Source organism: Pseudopipra pipra, chromosome 14, assembly GCF_036250125.1.
Source record: "Pseudopipra pipra isolate bDixPip1 chromosome 14, bDixPip1.hap1, whole genome shotgun sequence".
In the NCBI taxonomy this organism is placed as follows: domain Eukaryota; kingdom Metazoa; phylum Chordata; class Aves; order Passeriformes; family Pipridae; genus Pseudopipra; species Pseudopipra pipra.
This window is the reverse complement of record NC_087562.1, coordinates 1,418,211-1,442,964: the sequence shown is the minus strand read 5'-3', so window position 1 is coordinate 1,442,964 and position 24,754 is coordinate 1,418,211. Positions and strand designations below refer to the sequence as shown.

Below are 24,754 nucleotides of genomic sequence, written 5' to 3'. Positions count from 1 at the left end.
AATGCTACATGGCAACAGGGAATCTGAAAGTGAGAAAAGCTGCTACACCAACAGGCTCGTTTAGTGGGGAGCAGGAAACCCACACCTCCAAACCAGGCATTGTGGGCATGGTGGAAAGCAGAGCTCTGCTTGCACCTGGATGTTGCTCAATGCTAGCCAAGGAAGACCTGGGTGAGAGGTGGAAGGCCAAGTGCTGCCTCCCATATGCCATGAACACATTTGGAGCTTCCCTTTGTGAGGCACTGCAGGCTTGAGAGGGGGAAAAAAATCCACGCTGTGGCACCACTCCAGATCTGAACTGATGCCTCACACGTCCACAGTTATGGAGGGCTCTGCTTCAGCAACCATTCCCCAACCCCTCCCCAGCACTCAGACACCTACAAGGACTCCAGTAATTGACGTCCAAATGGATGTTGTGCCCAAGGTATCTCCAAATCTGGGTCAGACTTCGGTCCGAGACAGAGATCAGTGGCTACCATGGCCAGTGACCAAACCTGGCAGACAGGAAGGAAAAGCAGCAAAGCTACAATTAGGAATAACCACACTCCCAGGGCATAGGTGTGCACAAATTCACACACAGATAATAATGGAGCCTGCATTTTTTTTTTTCCCCTGACAGCAAGGAAGAGTTTCGGTCTCTGTGTCACAAATAATACAGGGAATAACACAAACCCAAAGCTTTCCCTGTCCCACTTGCTCTGAGTTTGGGTTAAATGCTAAAGCAGAACAGTCTATAGCTAACAGACCTGTCAGGGTAGGCTTAACAAATCTATTAGTGAATTTATATACAGTTCTTGGTTTTGGAGATGGCTGGTAGCAGAAAGTTTACTGGTAAATCAGTTTTTGCATGAAAAGTATCTTTTGATTAGTTTTGAGTGTTACTAAATGCTGTTCTCCTAGCACAGCCTGGCACAGACAGGAGCACAGTTTGCCACTTCTAATTCAGAAATTCAACTAGTTAAATCAGAGAACTGACAACACAGAAAAGTAAAAAATCACATGATCCAAGTACTAAGAACAGTAGTCCCACAGCTGCTCATTGTGAAATCAGAGAGAAAGAAACAGAAGAGAAACCGAAACAAGGACAGGGCTGAGTATGGGAGAGCACAGAGAGGAAACAGGAAAGACGCCACTTCCTACACTGCTCCAGAGCACATCCTACACGTAACCTGCGACTCGAGCCTCTGTGGCTGCTGGGAACAGCTGCAGGACAGCCTGGAGTTACATGGACAGGGAAAAACAAGCAAGAAGCAGAGGTATCTCAGAGAAATCTTGCTGAAGTTACTCCACCCAAGCTCTGGTCCAATGAGAGCAAACTAGACTGCAAGAGGAAGCACAGACAAAGGGGAACCAGACCTACTTTCTCTCTCTGGGTCCAGCAGAATCCACCATGAAGCAAAACATCAGCCTGAGTTTGCTTTGGCTCAGATCAGGTAAGCCTATGCACGTTGCCTGCCCAGCTCTAGGAAGAGCCAATGCTCAGGAGATGTGCACAGCTGCTCTGTCACTGCCAGCTCCCACCTCTCTCAGGTGCTCCTGCATCCTGTCAAATGTTCTGCCTGTTGCAATGGACTAATCACAGGGAAAAGGATGGGCCACAATAGCCATTTGTCTCCTATTTTTAGCCGAAGGCAAGTAGTCAGCCCCCTTTTGGGGGCCCTGGGCCCAGGGTCTCTTGGGAGAAGCTAGCTGTGTTAGCACCTAGTGCCAGCACAGATGAATGCCAAACCATGGGAATGATTACACAAATATGAAAAAAATTACGGATCAAAATGCTGAGAGCAGCTAGGCAACTCTGTGCACAGTTACTCCATTTGATGACTCAAAAGCAGGCTGCATTCCTCAATTTGCCTACAGGAATTCCCTGAAAAATGCACTTCACTCAGTTTGGCAAAGGGCATAAACAATCTGCTTGCAGCCCTGGGAAGGAATCTCTCCATGCCAAGAGTCAGTGAGGTGGGGACCACCTTGGTGGCTGTTCCACAGGCCTCTGCTCACCAACCAGAAGCTCCCTGGAACAGCTGCTGAACTCAGGTGGCTGTTTGGGGATCACAGTGGCAGCACAAGCCATTTGAGGGTAGCACAGCATGCTGAGGAAAAGGTGTGATTATATGTCATACCTGTACGAGGTCCCTCCGTCCCACAGCCAAGGCCGAGGCAGCGTTCTTCTGGCAAGTCTCCTGGATATTATTCACATTCAGTCTGAAAAGAAAGGAGAGAGCTGAGCTCTCGTTGGCACATTACCTATGAAGGTGGGGAGAGACAGGAGGAATGTGGTCCTGGCAGCAGTGAACAGCCCAGAACCTCCTGGTCAGTATGAGCCTGCTCACGTGGCCGGGATCCCCTACCTTCCCTCTCTGTTATTCAGGGATCACTGCCATCCTTCTCCTAGTATTCATTTTCCCTAATACACTACACATCAAGTCCAGCTCCATACTAGCTGGGACTGACCCTAAGCAGCACCATTTCCAAGAAGATATCAGACCAGTGCCAGAATATCACCAAGCCCAGAATCATTCTTATCCCTAAAAGCTGGTGCCATCAGTTCCGTGGTCCTGTTCCCATTCAGCCCATCAATCTGCTCTGACTGACCTGGAGGGAGATGGTGGCATGCTGTGGAGAATCAGGATGGCCTTCAGCCTGTTCCCAAGTAGGAAAACACACCCACTGGGAAGCCTCTGAGGGGCTGGCAAGGTGGGCTGAGGAAACCCACCTGGACTTTTCTGCTTGTCATCAGAAATCTTCCCAAAACTCTTAACACTTCAACACTGCTAAAGATTTTAAGGCATATGGAAAGGGCTGTTTACATGAGATATCCCAAGAAGAAAGGTCCAACAGGTTTTTTTAAAGAACATTCTTTTTGATAACATAGAAAAAGAGAGAAGGAAGGGGTTTTTTCCTCTCTTCCGCCCTCTCGCCTCCAGCTTTAAGGAAGGAAATCTGCTTCTTCCCTGAATGTCCATAGACTGGAAATTCCACGAAGGACCAGTCAGTATTACCTAAGCTAAGAGAGAAAAAAATTCAGGAACAGAGGTTTTGTAACTATATGATTTAGAAAGTTTGGAAAAATGAAGCCCTTTGTTTACAAAAAAACAAAAACCCCACAAAAATGCTCACAGAACCCCATCCTTTCCATTAAAGCAGAACAACTTGCAGTACAGACCTGGCATGCACAAACAAGTCTCCAAATAATTCTGAAATTAAAAAGCCTTATGAGATATTAACAATTTTATAGAACAAAAATGTGCATTTACTGAGATTTTGAAGCCTGTGCGTTTAAGTGTAGAATTTAACATGAAATCTGAAAAAGAATTTGTACTGATAATTTCTCTCTTTAGCTAGTGAAAACCTGAACCTGTAAGGTTTGCAGTGATGATGCTGAAGCACTACTTCAAACTCTATTTAGAACACCCCATCATAAGTTTCTTCCCTCACACTTTTCAGATTTACAGGAGGCAAGGGTCCTCTCACAAGCACAGTGAAACCATAAAAAAAGCAGCGAGGCAAGAACAGAGGAAGAAGGCAGAGACACATTCAAAGATCAGTGCTGACTTCATCAGGATTAAAGCACAGTAATGCCAAAAACTGCTGCTTTCATTTGGGAGAGGATGACAGCACACACAAACTCACATGTAGAGCTCTCCCAGCAGCTTGTGGACAGGCAGCAAGCAGGAAATATCTTGGATAATAACTTTCCCAGCAGCTTTGATGGGTCTGTTGTTGGCATCTGTCCCCTCTCGTTTGCTTTTCCACCTCCTCGATTTCTGCAGAACGAACGGCAGTGAGTTACTGGGGAAGAGGACAGCAGGGTGCTTGGGACAGGGAACAAAGCACAAGGGTCAGGAATAATGCAAGCAGCACCCAAACCTGCCTTTCAGAAGGCTCTGTGTTACCCTGAAAAACATCCATGGCATGCCCAGGAGAACAAGCATCTCCATCTGTAGGAAGTGAAAAGCAGGTCAAGGCAGCGAGCTCAAGGTCAAACTCACTCAAAAAGTATTTTGTGAGTTCTCCCGTGAAAGCCAGTAAGAGAATAAATCAACATCGGGGTGCCAATCAAACCTGGGCAAGTTTGGCAGGAGGACTGTTCAGTTCTCATTCTCTGGGAACCCTCTGCACATAGACCAGGGCTGACTTCAGCCAATATCAGCACAGAGACAGGCGGGACACAGCTTCTGCTCGCCCTTTGCCTCAGGGCAAGCTGGCAGCTCCAGACTGTCCCTAGGTCTGCCCTTCCAGGGTGAGTACAGCCCTGGTCAGCCCCAGCACAGGGCTCCCACCTCCTGCTTTATCAACAGCTTCAAACAAACAACTGGCAGATGATAAAGCAGGGCCCGAGTTTTCCTAGCAAGGATCCTTAGCTACCATGCTCACAGCTACTTACAGCTGGCTCAGGACACAAGAGGGGGGAGAAGAAAGGAGAGGAACCAACAAAAGGGAACAGAAACAAGAAGCCAAGATTCCCAAATACTCCCTGTAAGAGACACAGAGGCCATCTTAGTGCCAAGCTGCATAAAGCTACCTTGGCTGTGTAAAACACCGTAGAGTATTTGGCTGGTATCCTGGCCTCTTCCAACTCCTTGGTCTAGGAGGGTGAGGAGACAGGACGAGAGGATGTGCAGCAGCACAACAGGCAGAAGGCACTGGAGCTCTATCAAGGGAAGCACTGGCTGCTATGCAGGGTTCTGATGCTTTGCAATGCTGCTCCCCCATGGCGTGTTCCCTCAGTGACACACAGAGCCCATGTGCCTGGTCATGCTGAGCTATGGAGGGCCTCCTGAGGCACTCCTGCTGGGGCTTCTTACTCCTCTGTTTGAAGCAGAACAGCCCCTCTGAACGGGCCAGCGAAGCAGCCCTGTGCTGATGACTCTGCAAGGCAGACACAGCCCACACAGGCTCACGTCCCTGCTCCTAAAGAGCAGGCTGGGCTACAGCAAGGGCAGGACTTGGACTGCAAGCAGGGTCACCTCTACTGTGGGTGTGAGGCCAGCTCTGGGATGGCTGCATGCCAAATGGCCTTTGACCGTGATCGTGCAGTCCCGTGAGAACCTGGGCAGGCTTATCAGACACAAAATGTCTTTAAAAAACTCCTCACGAGTTATTTACTATAGTTATAAATTTATTATCATTATTATACTATATTATTGCTTTTCCAGAGCACTGGATGCTGACAGCCCTGTTTCTACCAGTGTTTGGTACCTCTGAACCTTGGGCACTGTGCACACTCTGCTCCTCTTTACTCCAGATTCAACCTGCTCCTGCCCTCTGCAAGAGCAGACTGAAGAAGCCTCCCAACAGGCATTTCAAAGACTAGAAACATGGACAACACATACCACTTTCCACAGGTAATTCAGTAATTTTTTTTTGGAGGAGAATGACAACAAATGAGGATGAGAATGAAAAAGAGGTCTCATGAATGGTTTCCACTGCTTGCTGTTAGCATACCACCAGACAAATGAAGACACTATAGATATCAGAAACACCTGAAGACTGGGACTCACAATAAAATTGTCCTGTTTTCTTCCTTTTAGCACTGCCTATTTACTGGCAAAAAAGGAAGCCCTAACTCTTTACTAATGCAGCACCTGGACTGGTCAGTTAATGGCCAAAGGCCCTGCCAGTACTACACTTCCATGCCCTCCACTTCCTGCCCCTAAAGCTGTAACAGAAGAAAATCATAAAGTCACACGTAGAGTCACCATTAAAAATGTCTGGGTTTTCACAATTCAGGTTTGTCTCAGCTACAGCAATAAAGTGTTAGGGAAAAACCCACAATTGGAAGTGTGGGAACCATCACGGATGGGGTAAAACTCATCACCATTGACAGCAGAAGCTCTACTTTGAATCCAGTAATTGCTGGTGTTAATTACAGGAGGGGCTCTCCACCAGGTGGTATTTGAGGGGGATTACCACAAAGGTGGAAAGCTTTAGGTTGGGTCTGTCTGGCCAAGGTCCACCACGAGGTTTCTCCCACCCTTCTACTTCATTTCTTCTCCTGGGAGGAGCTCCCACTCTGGTGTAATTGAAGGGTGTCACCAAGGCTCATGGGCATTAGGGTAGAACAGAAAACACATCTCTTCCTAGGGACTGGAGCACAGGTCAGGATGGGGAGCAGGAAACACAATGGTTGGAACTGAAGCAGAATCAACATGCATGCACCGAGCTAACTACTGACAGCTGAAGGACAAAGGTGTGGGTCTTCTGCACTGCCCCGACACTTTTATCTCTTTCTATAGACTAGAATCCATGCCAAGGAGAACTGCATCTATTCAGCTGCTCCTCAGTTTAAGGAGAGGAAGATAAGAAAGAAAATAGCTACGGTGATAAGTAAATTAAGACTCATCAGTTCCTGAGAGCAGGAGAAGGAAAGTAACCAAAGCATTTATGACAATCATGGGATTGGAGATGACAGCAGGGAACAGCACTGAATAATGACTAAAAAAGCCAGCCTGCACCTGGCACTACTGTACCCAAGGCTGTAATTTGCTGCAATCTGAGGTGATAACGATGGCAGTAAATGGGTTACATGTAGAAACAGATAGCCCAAGAATAAGCCACCAACTGCTTTGTAGCAACCACCATCATCACTGCATACTCAGCAGAAGGAGTTGCAAAATGCTGCGTGCCCTTAGAAAGGATGCTGAACACTTGGGTGTGTGTGTCTTTGGATCCTGCTGAGGCAGGCAGTGCTTGAAGGAGGATCCTGAATTGCAAAGTGCCTGTTTCGCATAAACATATGCAAAATTTCAGGATTCGTGGTATCAACTGGCCTTAGTAGGGCAAAGGGAAGGGTTGTGGGCAGAAGAAAATAGACTCAATGCCAAAGATTAAGCTGCAATGAGGCATTTAGAAAATAATTAATCTTGCTCAAAGTCAGGTTCGAACTACTTCTAATATTATTCTTTTAAAATAAAATGTAAAAATTGCTGCCTCCCTGCAGAAAGCTATGCTCCTTTATTCTGAACAACTGCCTACACACCGACTCCCCCATGTGGCTCATGCAGCACTGCCTGGATCTTCTCTTCAAAATAATCAACATTTACTATTTCCAGCATCTCCCACAATATCAGGCACCTTCCAAAAAAGGTGCTAAAGAAAGACAAGGCCCTTTTGAATCAAGTGCCCCACGGCAGGAATATTTCTTTATAGCTTCCATCAATCAATAGCTGGCGCCTGCCCTGAAGCACAGGCACCTGGGCAGAGGAGGCTAGCCATTACCTAGGAAGGATGAATTATTGCTTCTTCTAAACTTGCTAAGCTCTAGGTTCCCCAAGCTGCCTGGGCAATGCTGAGCTCTTCTCCCAGCAGGAAGGCACCTGGTCTGAACTAATAACCCACGCCTCTCCTCGTGTATGCCTGTGTCTTCGCCTGAGGCAACTACTGCCAATTTAGAGAGTCAGATCAGCCTCTTCCAAAGGTTATCCACAAATGCAATCAATCCTTCAGGGCTTGGACTAACCCCTGTATCATTTTTAAGTATATGTTAGACAAAATTATAACTTTATCACATCACTACTTGCTCTTCCTTCCAGGCCAGTGGTAAGGGAATTAAATTGTGGACCTTTGTGCACCACAGTTTATCACACCATAACCTGGCAAGTTCCTTGCTTCACTTTTTTTCTTTCCTTCAGTCTGTTCCTGATTCAAGACAGAACTTAATTTCTTGCATCCACTGCTCCCATTTCTTTATTAGCTCTTTGCAAAAAGGCTTGATGGAGTCATGCAAATTACTTCTGCTTTCTTTCACCTCTTATTTGCTAGTATAGTCTTATAGCTGTTGTAATTAGGAAAGTTTGATCCTATTATACCAAGTTAAATTAGGTGTTACAGGATTCTATTTTATTCCCTGCTGCCTTACGAAGAGATAGCATGAAGGACAGCAGCTGTGAAAAAACAGCTGTTCACACAGACATTAAGACAAACGGACCTACAGAGATCGTTTTAAAATTGAAATTGAGTTTTCTGAGCTTTGTCTATGCTTGGCAGATGAGTGATGAGATAGTAATTGCCCAAACGTACAGCACAGCTTGAGCAACCCTGATATCATCAAGATGTTCACATGAATGATGTTCAAGCTTGAGGGACACGTGGACCTGACTAATAGAAAACTACTGTCAAAGCAAACTCAGAAGGGCAGGTGCCAGGAGGAGGCAGTACCAGGGTGGCTGGAAGAGCAACCACTCCAACTGAATGCAGGGCGGTGCAATTCCAAGGGCTGGGAGAAGATCACAAATTAAGGAGAAATTCTATTTACTGGTCCAGGAAATAAGACTGTATGGTGGATTGCATTGAGAATTGGCAACACATTTTAACGAGATGACAGATCACTATCAGGAACTCAACCAGTTTGTTCCTTCCACAGCTCTTAAGTGACCTTTCCTCCCTCTCTGGCAAGGCTTTATCTTCTCAGAAATGAGGTGCTCTAATGTCAGTCTCATCAGTTGGTTGATGATGTATAATAATCACTCAGCTCCTCTACAGGGCACTCTTTCTTAGAGGTTGATCTTTTCTTACGCTTCAAACTATCCCTTGGCATCCTTTCCTGACTGCAAGGCCAGGTGGAACAGGCATCCTGTGGGTCAGCAATTGTACCCTGCCAGCTGCTGTCTGTTCCTGTCCACTTACAGCTCTCACTGCAGCCCCAGGCCCTGTGTGGAGTGCGACTCCCCCACTCCTGTGCAGGTTGCTCAAAGGCAGGCAGGTGGCATCTTATTCTTGGGCCCTTGGGCAGAAGACAGGGTCATATCAAGGACAGCATTAGCACAGCACACAGTACCGGGAAGTCGTTAATTGCTTGTATGGACCAACGTCGCCGGGCAGAGCGAGGAGACATCTGTACGCGAAAACGTTATACCCAGGAAAAGGGAAGAGAGACACCAAGAAAATTAAAGACAGAGGTAAATAAACTGAAATGAAAAGTGCCCTGAACCAGCAGAGTAAAAGATACTGGTCCCAACAGTTCTGTTACACAATGAACAGTTGCAAACCACGATCCCCCGCTTTCATCCTCACACAATTGCACCACGCAACGTTACCTACGGCCCTGGCAAAGCAAGAGCTGCTGTGCCTGTGCCCCATACCAGCTTTGATGGAAGACTCTGGCAACCCCAAATCTGAATAAAGTCTTCCACACAGAGTTGTATTATTGCAAGAAGCACTGAACTGCTTTGTGTGACCTTGTTCGTACCATGAATTGAGCAGAGGACAACACCCAAGTGCCCCTCATGCCTAAACTCTAATCAGTTTTACTCCTCTTGCCTGAAGTGCAAACTGCATCATTTTTACCACAGTTGTCCAGTGCCATGGCACAGAAATCTGCAGGAAGCTAAATAAACACTCCTGCTTACTCAGATATCCCTTTAACATTCAGCATCCTCCAGGACTTCATTCACTGGAACCTGCTGTAACTATTCACTTTCATTTTAAACAATAAAAGCCATATGCCAGGATATTAGAAGGGATGTAGAGACACTGCTACTTGGCAGGGCCATGTGGAAATTGTCATTACGGGTTGAGGAACTCATTCAGATTGAGTGAGCAATCAAATTCACTGACTGATGATGCAGGATAGCTCCAGAGTAGGCTTTCATTAGGAACCTGCAGACATTTCAGAACTCAGTGCAGTATTATAGCAACAACAAATGGGATCTTTCAAACCACATTACTGTACACTCACTTCAAAAAAATATTCTGTGTACAGTTCTGTAAGAGTCAATACAATAGAAGGGGTTCTTTGGGTCATATGTAATGTATGTAACATTTATTTTCAGCTGGTGATAGACAGTCAGGACCATCAGCCATGCCTTCAGCCTCTACATCCCTGTGCACCTCACTGCCGGGGGAACCCTGCAGCCAGGGAGCTGAGGCTGCAGGGCCCCATGGAAAGAGAGAGCCCTGTGCTACAGGTTCCTCATCAGGCCTCACAGAGAAGGAGAAAAGGGTTAGTTGAAGGGAATTTGGTACAGTGGAGAAGCAAAAAACTACACTCAGTCCGCCCACCAATTCCCTGATGGGAAGCATAAGGTCACCACTGTCACCATCACTGTGTACAGCAAGGCTGAGCTGTCCCTGTGTCCCCACTGGCATGACCCTCTAACTGTAGGGAGAAAAAACACAGCCATGGCACCTTCTTTAAGAGACACCCAGGTTTGAAACACTGACGGCATCGGCACAGTACAGATACAGCTCCTCCTTTCTGCTGACTGCTGCTCTTCAGTGGGGTTTTTTTGAGCAGTGAAAAAGAGGGAGGAAGGAAGGAGGAGTGTGCATGTGTGAATAAAAAGTGAGAAAGATATATATACATGTGCATGTGTGTGTGTATATACACACACTTAAATGAGCACAGAGAGGCTCAGTGCCAGAGTGAGTTTCAATTTGGTTTACTAAGGAGCTCTCTGCTGGATTCAGTAGCTCCCCTGCCTTTATGGGAACATGACATCTTTGCTGTCTAGCAATGGGCAGATTCCATTTGTTTGCTAATGGTAGTGATGCCAGTGGCTGCTGCTACATGGGATTTAAATACTTGATTAACGCTGACAAATTCAGTGTCGGGGCTGAAGTTATCAGAGTTTAATGCACAAAATTTCAACTTCTATTTAATGCAAACATAAAATCCGAGCTTCAGAGCAAAGAGTTAACTAGACTCAGAGTCTGGGCTTTTTAAAAGCCTCACAATGAAGTGACATAAAAATATGTAGCATTGATCTAACAGAGGCCATGACATCAAATCCTGAAGAATCAGAAAACCTCTGCTGAAGGGAGATATAGGCTTTTTGTTTTTTTTTAAAACTATGTCATCTGCAAGAACATTGGAACTAGCTCCCTGCTAGAGTCCTCACATTTCTTCCAGCATGCAAGGAGATACCTTGGCAGGGGGAAGTAGAACACAGGAATTTCCCCTGGCTTTCAGCAGACATGGCTTTGCTCTCTTGATTTTTTTTTTTTACCCCGTGACAAAAATCTTGTCGCCATCTATACAAGGGCTGGGGAGACAGGTCACATGAAATTGCACCAAGCTGCTTCCACATGTTATTTTTAGCCTTCTCTGTCATCTTAGAGAGCTGCGTGTCGGAGACAAGCATGCTGCAGAGGACAGAGGTAGCTCTTTAAATAAACTCTCCTGCAAAGACGAGGACAGGCTGTAATTCTTGTACCAGGCAGCACTATTTTCTCTTTTCAGAAAAAAAAAAAAAAAAAAAAAAGGTGGTGTGGGGAAAAAAAACCAGAATGGGGACTCAGAGTCTTCTGGGGTCTGCATGGAGGCAAAGCTTGCACTGGGGCCAGAGGTGTGGTAGGTGTAATAAATAACATGTAAGCAGGACACAGTCCCAGAGACAGGGTTGGCTGCCACATCCAGCACCACTAGAAAAACAAGACCTCTTTCAATGCCCAGGAAGGATGGGAGTTCAAGGCTCTGATTTTCCCTTTGCTCCCAGGACAGGAGTTCCCAAGCTGCACTGCAGAAGAGTGCAGACAGCTTTTAGCTTTCCTTGGGGTAGCTGGAGGCTCTCTATTGCTGCAGCAGATGAGTGCCCTCTACATGGACAGTGAGCAAACTACTCAAATGCCCCAAGTTCTTAGGCTCTCAGTGGAAGCTTACTGCATTTTGGCAAGCCACTTCATCCCCTGCGGAAGCCCAGAGTTTGTTTCTGAGAAACCTGCTCAGCCTATTAATCCCACAGCATCTGCTCCAGGCACATCAGGCCCTCACAGCTGCTTCACAACTACCCTGTGGCCACCCTGCAGTTACAACAGAAGGAAACAATCCCACTCTCCCCCCAAAGCCTTGCTTGTAAACAGCAGTGACAGCAAAACCTACACCTAAACCAGGAGTATGTGGATTGGAAGATCTTCAGAGAATCATGCAAGAATGATTTTTGTTTAAAAAAAAAAGGTCCCAAGGGGCACATATCCCTGAAAAAGACACCTGAAATAGAAATAACCAACTACATCCCATAATCCAGGAGAGGCTGGCAGTAAGCTGGAGAGAGCCAAAACCCTTTGCAGTTACATATGTCAGGGAGTACCCAGAACAGCAAGAGCTGCCTATGTGTACTTATCTGGAGACTATGACTTCTTAAAGTGTGAGATTTTAACCCTACGTAATGAAAAGGGAGACAGTGTAATGCACTGAAGGAAACTGTGATGGTCAGCATAGAGAAACACCAAAATAAGCAGGTCAAATGCTAGAGAGGATCAGTAAAGAAGTGACTAATAGGAGATAAATCCATTTGACATTTTACAGAGCTGCCTGTAAAAAAATGTCTTCTTGAGAGGAATATGAAGCTTCTCTTACTAGAAATGCTAAATTAAAGGAGAAGAGATCACAAAAGCTGAAGTGTTAGGAGAAGTGTTTTGGTCTGGTACTTACCCTCTCTTTGTAGTAGAAGGAGCTAATGGAGACCTGCTCCTTCTCGCTGCGTGTCGGGCTCCCACTGTACAGACGCAGGTTGCCCGGAGTCTCCGTGCGGATCTTCATCGGAGTGATGAGGCCACTGTGGTACGCTGACAGAGCTGACAGGGACCTGGAAAAAGGGAATACACTTTCAGGGGCTTTCACCCACCAAAGGTCCTGCAGGTTCCCGCTGACATCTCCACAAACCCGAGCTGCAAACATTGGTTCTGGTGTCCTGAAAGGAGTCTCTGCTGAGGCACAGCGATGTAAGGGCCCAGGCTCTCCGTGCCGAGGGCACAACTAACACTAGAGGTCAGTAGCTCCAGTGTAGGTTCTGACATTCTCCTGCCTTCCTGCCCACTGCAGCACACACCAAATGCCAAGCAGGGCACTCACCTGGGCGTGGGCTCCATCGGAGACACCGCGCGGTGCATGGTCATGGGTCTCGTGAAGTACACCAGGTACCCTGAAGAGACAGGACATGGCATAAAGATCGTGCAACAAGGAGTAGATTACTCAAGGGTGAACACAGGGAAACCTGGATACCATTTAAGGTATCAGAGGCAAGGGGCTGGGCACCTATCCACTACCCCAAGCACTTTTAAACTACAAGTAGACAACCACATTTTCTCAACCCAAATTCCCTCCCTGAAGCATGTTTTGTTGAGATGTTTCTCTTAAAAGCACTATTTCAAGTGGCTTACAGCTGTTACAGAAAAGACAGGAAAATGAGCAAATACCTGCTCATGTTTTAACTCTTCACCAGAACCTGTCAAGCACTGATGCTCCAGAGGCAAGTGAGGCAATGTTTGGCAATGGAGAGAAACCACTGCAGCTTGTACAACTCTCCTCTTCAACAGGAGAGCCCCAGCCATCTGAAGCCAACTCCAAAGCACTTTCTCACAAGCCTTACCCCATTTGTTAGCACCTCAAGTGTTTTCAGCCACCCACTCTTGCAAGAGTTTCAGGACTTAGCAGGTTTCACTGAGCCTATTCAATCCAATACTATTCTGTTTTACTTTTGCTTGGGAATTGAGAGGCCTGTGTGGAAAGTAGCTTTTAAAACACACTCAGACTGGGATGCAGTCAGATCCAGAGGAAGCATGCATGTATCTGAAACAGCTCAGTGAAACTTAACAGCTCTCACTCAGACCTTAACCTGTTTTTAATGATCTGTGCCCTGTATGCTCTCCTGGAAACCTGGATGTGATTGCACCCCATTTCCCACTTAGGGGAAGTTTCCCAATGACCTTGGGAAAGCTCTTTTGGACATCAGAGAGTGCAGGATGAGAAAAGAATGGTTAGTTACAAGAATATGGTTTCATCAAGAGCTAAGTTCAACCCGAAACCACAGGAATTTCACGAAGACTGAGCACCAGAAAACATCCAGCAACGTGATGCTGGCAGGAGAGAATCAGGCAAGAAAACAGCTATTTCCAGGTTTCTGTATAAGAGGTCTGTCAATGCCTCTGGCATGCCACAAGCCAAAGGCCATCTCTTCAGATAGCTCTGCATTTCCAAATCCTAAAATCCCACATGCAACACCAACTGCAAGCAGTTGTTAACTAGTCTCATCCATAAATTTACCACGACATCGCCACTTGAACATCATTTCTTACTCACTGCATGGCAGTGACCCAAGCCTTGTTCAGAGGCAGGTGTTCCCCAAGACATTAAAAGGAGCATTCCCCGGGTAGCTGTTGTAACATATCAGCGATGGGCTAACCTGCACCACAGAACCTGGCTCCAGAGGTCCGTGGAAATGGGATGTTCGAGTCCTGGTAGGAGCCGTAGGCGTTGGAGACCCGGGCGAACGTGGGCAAGGGGGGTGTTACGGAGTTTGGCAAAGCGTAGGGATTGCTGGACGTGCTGTCCTCTTGGTTCTGAAACACAGGTTACCCAAGGTCACGCCCCTGCTGCCACAGGAAAGAAATCCAGCCAGAGAACCGGACACGGCATTGCCAACCAGCCTCACAGGAGGTGCTCATCCTTCAAGCCAGAGCAGACCAAGCTCAGAGCACGGCTGCAAAGGCAAACCATGCTGAAATGCAGAGCTTAACTTGGGGAGAAACAGTGGGAAAGTATACAGAAAATCTGACCTTCACACTCTGGATGACTCTCAAGACAGCAAGCTGAGCTAAACCTGATACCTCAATGATGCAAGGGAGACAAAATCTCCATAAATGGGAATACCACACAACTGTGGGGCATCAAATGCAGGTTGGGAGCCTTCAAGTGAGGAAGGCAGGTGGTGTGAAATACTGGGGGACCTCAAGCCTATCCATAGGAATTTTGCAGAAATCTGCATTTATTTGGATAAAGAATACTACAACTTAGGTCTAAAGGAATTCTTTAAAGGCAGTGGTACCTGGCTTGAGTCATCAGATTTCCATACAGCAGGGAAAGTTCCCACTCTTACAATATTACTGCTGAAACCAAACAGAATTAAGCCTTTCCGCATTTAAAAGAAAAAAAAAAAGCCCTTTATTTGTGAAGAATAAACAAAACCTCTCAGAAAAGAAACCTGAGGAGACTCTCCAATCTTTTCCTGAATGCTAAAAACACCCACTCTGGTACACTTCACCCACACACAGACCAAATAGCTGACACTGGGATGCTGAGTAGGTATCACAGATCTCTCAGCTCAGAGCAGAATGTGACTTGGATTTATCTGCAGTATCATCCCTACAAAACCTCAGCACAAAGCTTCAAAAAACCCCAGATTTTCACAGTTTGGGGTTTTTTTAAGGGAATAAAACAAAAACCCTAGAATAGGACTAGCAGGATCTTAACTGAGAAGGTAAAGACATCTGCCACTGCCTTTCAGACAAGAATGAATCCATCAACTCCCTGAGGCCTCTTATCTTCTCTCACAGATGATAACCATGCCCTGGCACTCAGTGAGATATATTCTGAGCTGGGAAGATACCATGCACCACTCTCCAAGCCCCAGTCACTCCCCCCAACCTGAATATCAGAGTTTCCCAAAGCAGCAAACCTTCAGGGCCTCATTTGTGGAAACAAAACACGTCTGATCATCCACCCAGTTCTCTTCAACGTTAACCAGAAGTGCTCACACAAATGTAATGGCCAGTCACAGGGGTCTATTTACACATCTAATGAGGCCAGGCTCTCACTGCAGAGTCAGAAGTGTGGGGCATGGGAGAAGACAACAAACTAGGGCAGAGAGCCCACGCAGTCCTCCATACCACAACAGACTCCAGCCAGGAGACCAGCTGACGCAGGCAGGGCTCCAAGCAGCTCTGGTTCCGCTTCACTTTCTGCAGGGAAGTGTCTTTCAGTATCTGGAATACATACAAGATGCAGCTTGAATCATGGTTACATCTACACTTTGCTCACATCCTTTATGTCTGCAGAGCAGCAAAGATGCCAGGACCCAGAGAAGCCAAAGACATCCCCCCCAACATCCACTGGAGCCACTGGCGTGCTGTGTGCTCTGAGGAATGGCTGTGAGCTTTGATCAGAGCACTGAGGGTCACGTAGATGCAGCACACTCTGAGCCAGGATTTGGGCTTCCATACTGCTGTGACCCATATGTTTCATACCAGTTTGTGGCAAACTGGGTCAATTTTTCTTTCAGGAAGGAACTCAAACCGTTCCATCAACTTGCTGATGGGGAAGGGATTTCATTAGCAATAGATTTGCTACACGAGACGATCAAACACCAGGTCTGGAACTGGCAGGGCCCACACAAAAAAAGTCCCCTCGTTTTTAAAACAGTTCGTGAAGGAGAGCAGGAAGCAACAACCCAGCTCAAAAATACTATCATTCTGCAGCTGGATCCTTAGCTGGTCCTTTTGTCTAGTAGGGGGGCTGAGGGCAACTGCATGAGGAGAAGGATGTTAGGGATCCTCAGGCAATACACGGGAATACAGCAGCAGTGAAGAACATGTGTTTAAAAAGGACCAGTAGAGAAAGGCAAATACTTGGGTGCAATGGCAACAGAAACCTCATCCTTTGGGCTCCACAATCTATCAGTTCAGTGTGACCTGCGGAACATCTTCAGCAAGATCAGATGTTTTGTGTCAGTAAAATCTAGACATCAAGCATACAGCATTTGTATTTTTATAAAGACAGTGCATACTCCACACATACCTTCAGCAGCTTTGCCTTCATGGAGGCTGTGATCGAGGTTGGGTTGATGAACTGGAAGGACGGTGCAGCGTTATTGGGATACTGGACAGGGAACATCACCAGCATCCTGACTCTGTGGTTGCCGCAGTGCACCGACACCGTACAGCTGCGACTCACTGCATCCATCTGTGAGGAAAAGCAACTGCTCTGTAGTCACATCTCCAGGGACTTTTTAACTTAAAGTGGCTTAAATTCATGCTGAGGGACTGATTCCTCCACAGCCCCGTAAGACGAAATCAAGCTGTTCTCAAGGGCAGGGAACACAGCAAAAAACCCCAGGCAGATGGGCACAGACTCTTCTTGCACCAGCAGACTGACAATCCAGCATCCCAGCATCTGGAGAACCAAGGCCAGCCCAGGCAGCACCAGGATCTGCTCCCAAAAGCTGCTGCACTCCAGCCCACTTCACTTGGCCATGGAGAACTCCAGGCCCAGTGCAGCAGTAACAGGCATCGTCTAAGATTCTGTACCACTGTCTCAGAAAACTCCACCAGGATCATGCCATGAGCTGTGAAACCACAGAGGTAAGGAAAGGAGATGGGCAGTGGCCTCCTAGCCCAGTCCAGTGCTGTACCTCCAGCCAGATTCCATGCACAGAGGAGGGTTTGGAATGCAAGGGAGATGCCAAAACTGAGGGAGAGAGTGCAAGATAGGGAAGGCTCAGCAGATGGGGTTCAGAAACAGCTGAAATGAGACCAACTGCATGGAACACATCGCTTTCCACTCTGCAGTCCAGGCAGAGAGGAAAACACCACACAGCCTTCTCAAGATCAGCCAGTGTACTTACTGTGCTGAAACACTTCCCTCACTCCCAGTGTCTGGGATTATCCTCTTTCTTACTACCCCTGGCCAAGAGGATCTCTACAGCTTAAAATAAAACTTGTTTACAGACAGCAGTCACTGTAGCAAAGAAGGTTCCCCTCTAAAGGCTCCCATGAGCCAGCCTGCCCACATCCCCTCCTAAGAAGCCAGCAAAAGGAAACTCTCTACCTCCACATTGACATTTCGGATCTGCACATTGATCAGTGAGAACTCCTGCTGCAGGGTTTGAGGCAGCCCCAGCTGGTCCGTTTTCTTTCCCACCAGAGGGTCATTCAGGAAATCTTCTTTTAAGGCTGATGGGAAAGATGGAAAACAGGTTGAGCCAAACCATAACAGACAGACTTTGGGCAGGCAATGTCAGGAGGCAGCCAAGACAGCAGGTTTTCCTCTGCCCTTCTGACACATGGAGGTATGAGTTTTACCTGGCAAAGCCCTGCGAGCTGGAGGGTCTCAGCTGTTGTTTACAGGCAGGCTTCTGACCCTTCTCTTCAAAAGAACAAACCTGTCTGCACACAGCTTTCCTGGGAAGGTTACAGAAGCTGCCTGTACTCTGTACAGCCCTAAACAGTCCTTCTCTTCTCATTTGAGACCCCTTCTCCTCCCTACACAGTGCTGCCAGAGTCACAATCAGCTGAACTGGAGCTTCCCAGTTCAGTGGGAAAGAACTGCAGCCAAAGCAGTCTCCAGGAGGAGCTCTGGTCTTTGGGACCAACCATCCCCCACCATCACCACTCTTAGCTTTCAGGGAAAGCTTCCAAAGTATAACAATGCTTTGGGAGAGAGCAGAGAGTATTTCTGGTCCTAATAGAGGCTTAATTCATTTGTAGCAGCCGTTTGCATTTAATGTTGCAAAGCACTCTAGTGCTTTAACAGTCTTTAAAGACTCATCAAAATGCTGGGTCTAGCTCTCCAGTTCCAACAGTTTTCAGGAGGACAATAATCCCTGAAGGCCAGAATACATTTAAACAGCCAGGCAAGCACTGCAGGACACAAGGAATTATGGTTAAGATAACAAACTTCACTGAGTTTCAGAAAAATCGGTCTCTGCCTGTGGTTGTGCATGGCTTTTGCCTCATTTTTTTGCTATGTACCCCCATTAGGGCAGGGGCAGCTCCTTCTGAGTGTTTCACTGTGGCATCACTTCTTAAGGCCAAATATATTTCCTGATGATAGTTCCAAGGGCAGAAGGGAAGTTCTGATCTTTTCAGCTGTCATTCTCACACTTAAAATATCACATTGCACAGACAACTCCTAGCAAAAAAATAAATTACAAGAAATGCAAAAAGTTGACCTTTTACAGGCATTTGCCTAAAAGTTACTGACTTTGCTGCTGGGACAAATATCTGGTATTACTGCTGCCCATTGGGTTACTGAATTTGGATAGGTAGGATGCTTAGCCACTCATTCCTGTTTGCAATTTTATTACAGTGCTTAGATATACTTCAGAAAAGGGAGCTGAAAAGGAGATTAAAGGAAGATCAGTGGCTCTCAGGGAAGATAATTATTTCTAGCTCGAGACACCACACAGCTTACTGAAAAGCCATCTCTGAGGTTCCCAGTATGTGCAGTACCCTCCCTTTGTCTTCTCCTCCCATTCCCTTCCAATTAGTTTCTAATCCCCCAAAAGCCACGTATTTGTACAGATTCCTAAAGCTCCTCTATACACAGCAGCAGCAAGGAGAGCTGCACACTGAAGGCACAGCTGGGGGCTTCCTGATTTACCTGCAGAGCTCTGCTTCCTTCAAAGATCCCCCAAAGTGCTTTATTAATGTAACATGGAGGCTTTGTCTGCAGCTGAAATGCAGCCACCTCCAGGGTGAAACATCAACAGTCCACAATAGCTTTTAGGCTAGAAAGCACTGAAATTCCTACCTAGGGATTTGCTTGTACATTAATCCTGCAGTCATGGTATTTGCAGTAAAATCTACCCTGCTACAGAAAAGCATTCCCTTTGGCCACAAGGAAAACCCTACCAGTCTGAACCAAAGCCAGACCCACACAGAAACTACACAGTACGTATGGATGTGACCTCATCAGGGGCAGTTAAAGAGTTAACTCTCTCCTGTGGAAAAAAGAGAGGCCAGGCAGCCAGAATGAGGACACTTAATGCTCCCAGCTGGAGCAAAAGAGGTTGTGCTACCCCAGAAACACTGCTCATGGTGAGCACAGGTAGCCAGACCTTTTCTGTCATATTATAAAACCCTCCCGTAGACAGAACTGGTGGTGTCTTTCAGAAACTTGTTCCGGTGCCACATAGGACATGTGGCAGAGAGGAACTTCACTGGGGATTGCTGGGCAGGAAACTTCCAGTTAGGAAGAGATGTTTTCACTAAGGGGCCTCACAACTGGCTCCTTTATTCAAAGGACAGACATTCAACCACTTCCTCCCCTTCTCTGCAGTTTGTCAGCAAGTCAAAGGGAGAATCAAATCCCTCCCCTGTAAAACCCTCACATGGGGATCCATTGTAGCACTGCTACAACACAGAAAGGAGCTGTGACCTCAAAACCAAACTGACACAAAGGTGTGGGTGCACCCAATTCTTCTTCCTCAGTACAGTTGCAAAAATCTCTTTAGATACCTTTTTCACATGCATGTCACCACCACGGGTCTCAGCTGCTCCAAACTCTTCTATTCTGGTATTTACACTCTTCAAACACTGACCCTGAATGTTTAACCTGGCCAGAGCCTTAACCACACAAACCCTCCTTCATGTTCCTTCCTTTTGGGCCTCCTCTTCTATAAAGCCAAACCAATGCTTTCTGTTAAGGTCTCTGACCCATTCCCATCCACCTTTCTGGCACTCAGAAGTTGGAGACAATATTCCTCTCCCTCTGCTCTGCCAGCCTTCAGCCACCTCTCACTAATAGATTACCAAAAATTCATGAGCTCTCTCCATATCCACTTCTGGTGAAGACACCAGCAAACGTCTCCTTGTTAGATCAGCTCACACAGTGAGCCCCAGCAGAGGTGATGTGAGCAGCTTGTGTCAGAGTGCTTTACCCACACATGCCCCTCTTCTGTGGGCTCATCTCTTGGCTTAAACTAATCTACCCTCTTGAGCCAGAACTTACCTTATTGCCTGACTGATTGCCTTATTTTTGGCAACAAGCCACAACTACAACCTAAAGCGAATGCAATTAAATGATAATCAGAAAGAATTAAATGATAAAGGGAAGAGCTTTGTTTTACAGGTAGAATCATTGTGTTAGAAGAGAAAAAACTTGGGAGGACCATCCTGAGGAACCTCTAGTGTTTTTTTCTTCCTCCCTAATGGGGAATCCATTAACCTTTGAAACACCAGATTGTGCTTTGCCTACAAGGTTTTCTTATGCCAAGATGTGCCTTCTTCCCGACACAAAACCACTGATGTTTGAGGCCCCACAAGGCATCACTTCTCTCACCTTCCTCATCCCCGTGTCCAGAGTTATGCTGGGGTTCCGCATCCTGGGGGTGAAGGGTCTTGTCTGGCTCTGGCAGGTGAGAAATCCCATCAATCAGGTCCTCAACTCCATCCAGGATATCATTAGCACAGAGCTGAAAAGGACAAACACACACACATGCTGCACAACAGAATCCAAGCTGGGGAAAGAGCCACCACTAAAGAACTCATTCCTCCAGACAGATGGATTTGCAAGGTAGGTCCACGCAACAGTCATGACTAAGACCTCAGCACTGTTTCTGTGATGAAGACAGGTGATATTCCACTTTGCAGCACCCTCAGCTCTGTCACCTCAGACAGCCTGGACAAATCTCCTGCTCACTTACAAAGCCACTTAATCGACAGGGCCAGTCTAAGTAACAGAGGTTTTACTTTAATCAAAACTAAAGCTGATATGACTGTTAAGTCCTTGAAATAATTTGTCAAAATTTGTTTAATTTTTTAAGTCAAATATAATAGTAGCATACTTTCTGTGTTTGATATTTACACTCCAGTAGAGACCCAAGTATATACTAAGGGCCCTAGTGTTCCAGGTTCTCTATCAAAATGAGGCCATAAACCCCTGTATTTTAAGTTCAGCACAGGAAAACTGGGAAGATGAAGAGAAGAAACATAGGGAAGAGAAAGGATAACAGTGTGATGTAGCAAATTGCAGCACTGGTCACCAGCAACATGCCATCGTGTGTAGTTTGATCCAGACAAAGACAAGGACAAAAGAGTGGGAGCCAGCAGAGGAAAAGTAAAGGCTCTGACATGAACGAACAATTGATTTAAAGACAGGAAAGAAATCAAATGTTCACAGATATATCAGGTAGGAGAAAAGTGTCATTTTTCATAAAGTTTGTTACAGACCTGCAGGACTCCTGCAGGATCTGTGCTGGGACACATGCTTCTCAACATATTCATTAAAAACCTGGAATAGGAGGTGAATAGCGACATGACCAGGTTTGCTGATGCCACCAAGTTTTTCAGGGCAGCAACAAGTGTGGCAGACAGCAAACAATCACAGAAGGACCTTACAGGAGTAACTGTATTAAAATGCAAGATGAACTTTGGTTCAGGTAAATATAAAGCAACGAACATGGGGAAAAAATGGCAAGTTCAAGCCAACTGAGGGAACAAGATGTACAGGCCAGACTAAGCTGATGTTTTCATGGAATTATGTCCAACACTTCAAAAATCAAAGTGAGTAGTGAGAATTCTGTGGAAAGAACAAAGTTCAGATCCCCAACCCAAAAAGTATATGGTAGAACTGAAAAAGGGTCATGAAAGGTAAAAGGACAATCAAAGTTCTAGCACAAAGCATGAAGTAAATCACGACCCTTTGACTTGAAAAGGGAGGCAGGTGAGGAGGGATATGATGGAGGTCTACAGAATCATCAGTGGCAGAGATGGCTCATTTTCTCTCCAATGTAATGAAATTAGCAGGTTGCAAAATAAACAAATGAAAGTAGCTGGTTTTCCACACAAGATGCAGAAAAGCCATGGAACTCCTTGTTGATAGGATGTTTAAGGTGACAAAAATTTACAAAGGTCCAAGAAAAGACAGAAAATCTCTGAAGTGAACCTCATCAAGCTCTGTCAAATACAAAGGCAGCAAATTAAATGAGCCTCTAAGCTGCAAACTGCAGGAGGCTGGCAGGGCAATATCACTCCATGCCTACCTATCCCCTTCCAAGAAGATGTGGCAAGGCCATATGGGCCACTGTGGCCATATGAACCTCTGGTCTGACCCAGCACAGTTGTTCCACTAACTGCATCAGCAACCTCTCACTGCTGCACAGAGCAGAACCACGGGACTCACACCACCTGCCCCAGGCTTAGGGGCAAAGGAAACATGGGAAAGAAGTGGAGGGCACAATCCCTACATTTCCCTAATGCCTAAATCACCAAGAACTAATCATACAGTCCTGCAGGCATGGAGGTGGCATCTTCAGAGGCACTGCAGGCAGCAACCAACCTTCACCCTCCCCAAACAACTCCTATGCTTACTGTTAGGCAACAGAGCAGCCTTGCCCTTCCACAGAAGCTTTTGAGGCACAGGCTCAGAGAAGCCCCATCACAGGTCTCCTCGGGGATGTTTTTGGGCTGGAGCTGAAGAGGTAAGTGAAGCAGCAGCTGGCTGCTGTGTCTGCAGCTCTAGGAATCAGAGGAGCGACTGGGAGTGTGAGAAAAGGGAGGTGAATCCAGCCTGTAAAAAAACTGTCTGCTGCTGCAGAGAAGTGCTCACATACCCTCTGCAGCTGGGAGTCGATCCGCCACATCCGCAGGGTCTGATCGCGGGACCACGTCACCAGCTGGTAGTCTTTGGAACCTAAAAAGGACAGAAACCATTGGAGAACCACTGGAAAACAGAGACTATCTCAGCCCTGTGTTCAATATAAACAGATTCAAACGAGCCAGCAGGGACATCCAATGGATAAGGCACAAACCAAAAGGCAGAGCAAGTCCTCTTCTGCTTTGAACTGGCCTTTGTGCCCCCCTGCACCACAGTTACCACACCCCTAAATGGGCTACAGTTTACAGGCCAAAGGCATAAAATAAGTATAATGAATGTGACACAAGTTTTCCAACTAGGAATGAACAAGATCTACAACAATATTTATTGAAATAGAAAAATAGCATCATAAAAATAAATGTTTCTCTACTATAACTGTGAAATAAAAAATATCTTTTAGCTCATCAAATCTGTTTCCAGATGCAGATGTTTTAAAACATTTCTAAGCTAAGAGAAGCTGGCTCTGCCCTTCATTTTTTTCCTTCTGAAACAGCTGGGTGATGCCAAGACAAGTTCAAGTTGTAAGGACATAAATCTAGCCACATACTATCTGTCAACACACAGAGGTACACAGACTTATTTATGTCCATGTTTAGGTCTTGTGACACAGTTTTAAGTTTCCCTTGTCAAACAGCTGCTATGTTTAAAGAATTTGCTGCTGCACAGCTGCTTCCTACACCCGTCTGCTGAGGCACAGGGGGTGTCTAAATACAGCACAAGAGACTCTGTGGAAGGAAATTTGTGCTGTCTTGGTTGCCTCCACACTGAAGCAGACTTGGAATGCTTGTGTGATTGATTCATGTTGCTTGAGACAAGCATGACGTCCAGCCTTGGGTATATATCTATTAACTCAGCCAAGACAACCACCTGTGGCTCAAGCCTGCTTGAATTCTCATTCACAAACTGCCTTTGACTGTGCCTCCAGACCCTAACATGGTTCTCTATTGCTCTCCTCTTTTTGAAAGAGGAAAAGCAAGATACAAAGAAGGTGGTGAGAGCTGAATGTCGCCAGCAGCTGCTGGCAGAAGGCTGGATCTGCACTTTCACACAGCACTGCAAAGCTGCAGCACAAGTGACTCCAAAGCCAGACGTGCATGTTCTGTCAACGGCAGCTGAGGTGCTGGAAACAAAGCTGTGCTCTGTGTGGTTATCCAGCCTCTGGCGTGGAATCTCCTATACTTAGCTGCTGGAAAATTCAGTCAGGACTGAACTCCTAACAACAGCCTCTCTATCCCACCCCTGCCTTGGCCAGCACACACATAAGGTGGCTCTGCTGGGTCTGTGGTCTGGGATATGCTGGAGGCTGCTGATCCAGGCCATGATGTGAGGGGTTAACTGGTTAGCCTGCAGCTCTGAGCAGGGGGAGGGGGCCTGCACTCGTGCACCCATCTAATAGTTTGCACAATTTATTCTGAAACATTCATTTAAAAATAGACTCACAGGAGAGTGGAAGCAATAAGAGTCACTGCTGACCCACTCAGCATTTGGTAGATTTGCTTTGTTAGCATGGGAACAAGAAGGCAATGCTTTTGTGGGCACTGCCATAAAACCAGTACAGAACAGCTGTACCTCGAGTGGAGTGAGGGCAGGAAAGTGCCAAGGAAAGGCAAGAGCCAAACAGTGACAGCCCTGCAGCCAGGTCTCCACACCCCTGGTTAGCTGACA

The 24,754-nt window shown here is 46.5% G+C and overlaps 1 protein-coding gene and 1 long non-coding RNA gene across 4 annotated transcripts in view; one reads left to right on the top strand and one right to left on the bottom strand.

The window, feature by feature from the left end:
* The window catches only part of WDR59 (WD repeat domain 59), a 48,013-nt gene that overhangs the window by 6,365 nt on the left and 16,894 nt on the right, over positions 1 to 24,754 (bottom strand). Inside the window, exons 11-22 of one of the 2 annotated variants that reach the window (XM_064670652.1) lie at positions 23,046 to 23,125; positions 20,774 to 20,906; positions 17,540 to 17,664; positions 16,511 to 16,675; positions 15,604 to 15,699; positions 14,121 to 14,277; positions 12,791 to 12,860; positions 12,371 to 12,524; positions 8,777 to 8,833; positions 3,631 to 3,764; positions 2,121 to 2,202; positions 382 to 494 (exon numbers count right to left, since the gene is read on the bottom strand). In XM_064670652.1, coding sequence (XP_064526722.1) covers positions 382 to 494; positions 2,121 to 2,202; positions 3,631 to 3,764; positions 8,777 to 8,833; positions 12,371 to 12,524; positions 12,791 to 12,860; positions 14,121 to 14,277; positions 15,604 to 15,699; positions 16,511 to 16,675; positions 17,540 to 17,664; positions 20,774 to 20,906; positions 23,046 to 23,125 — 1,366 coding nt within the window. The remainder of the gene's footprint in view (positions 1 to 381; positions 495 to 2,120; positions 2,203 to 3,630; positions 3,765 to 8,776; positions 8,834 to 12,370; positions 12,525 to 12,790; positions 12,861 to 14,120; positions 14,278 to 15,603; positions 15,700 to 16,510; positions 16,676 to 17,539; positions 17,665 to 20,773; positions 20,907 to 23,045; positions 23,126 to 24,754) is intronic. The other variant, XM_064670653.1, reaches the window with a different exon arrangement.
* On the top strand, positions 822 to 11,026 carry LOC135421868 (uncharacterized). 2 transcript variants are annotated; one of them, XR_010434238.1, is made up of 3 exons: positions 845 to 1,433; positions 5,157 to 5,345; positions 6,237 to 11,026. It is a non-coding gene; the product is annotated as an uncharacterized LOC135421868 (long non-coding RNA). The 2 variants fall into 2 exon arrangements; XR_010434237.1 differs by lacking the exon at positions 6,237 to 11,026 and having other exon boundaries at positions 822 to 1,433; positions 5,157 to 5,530.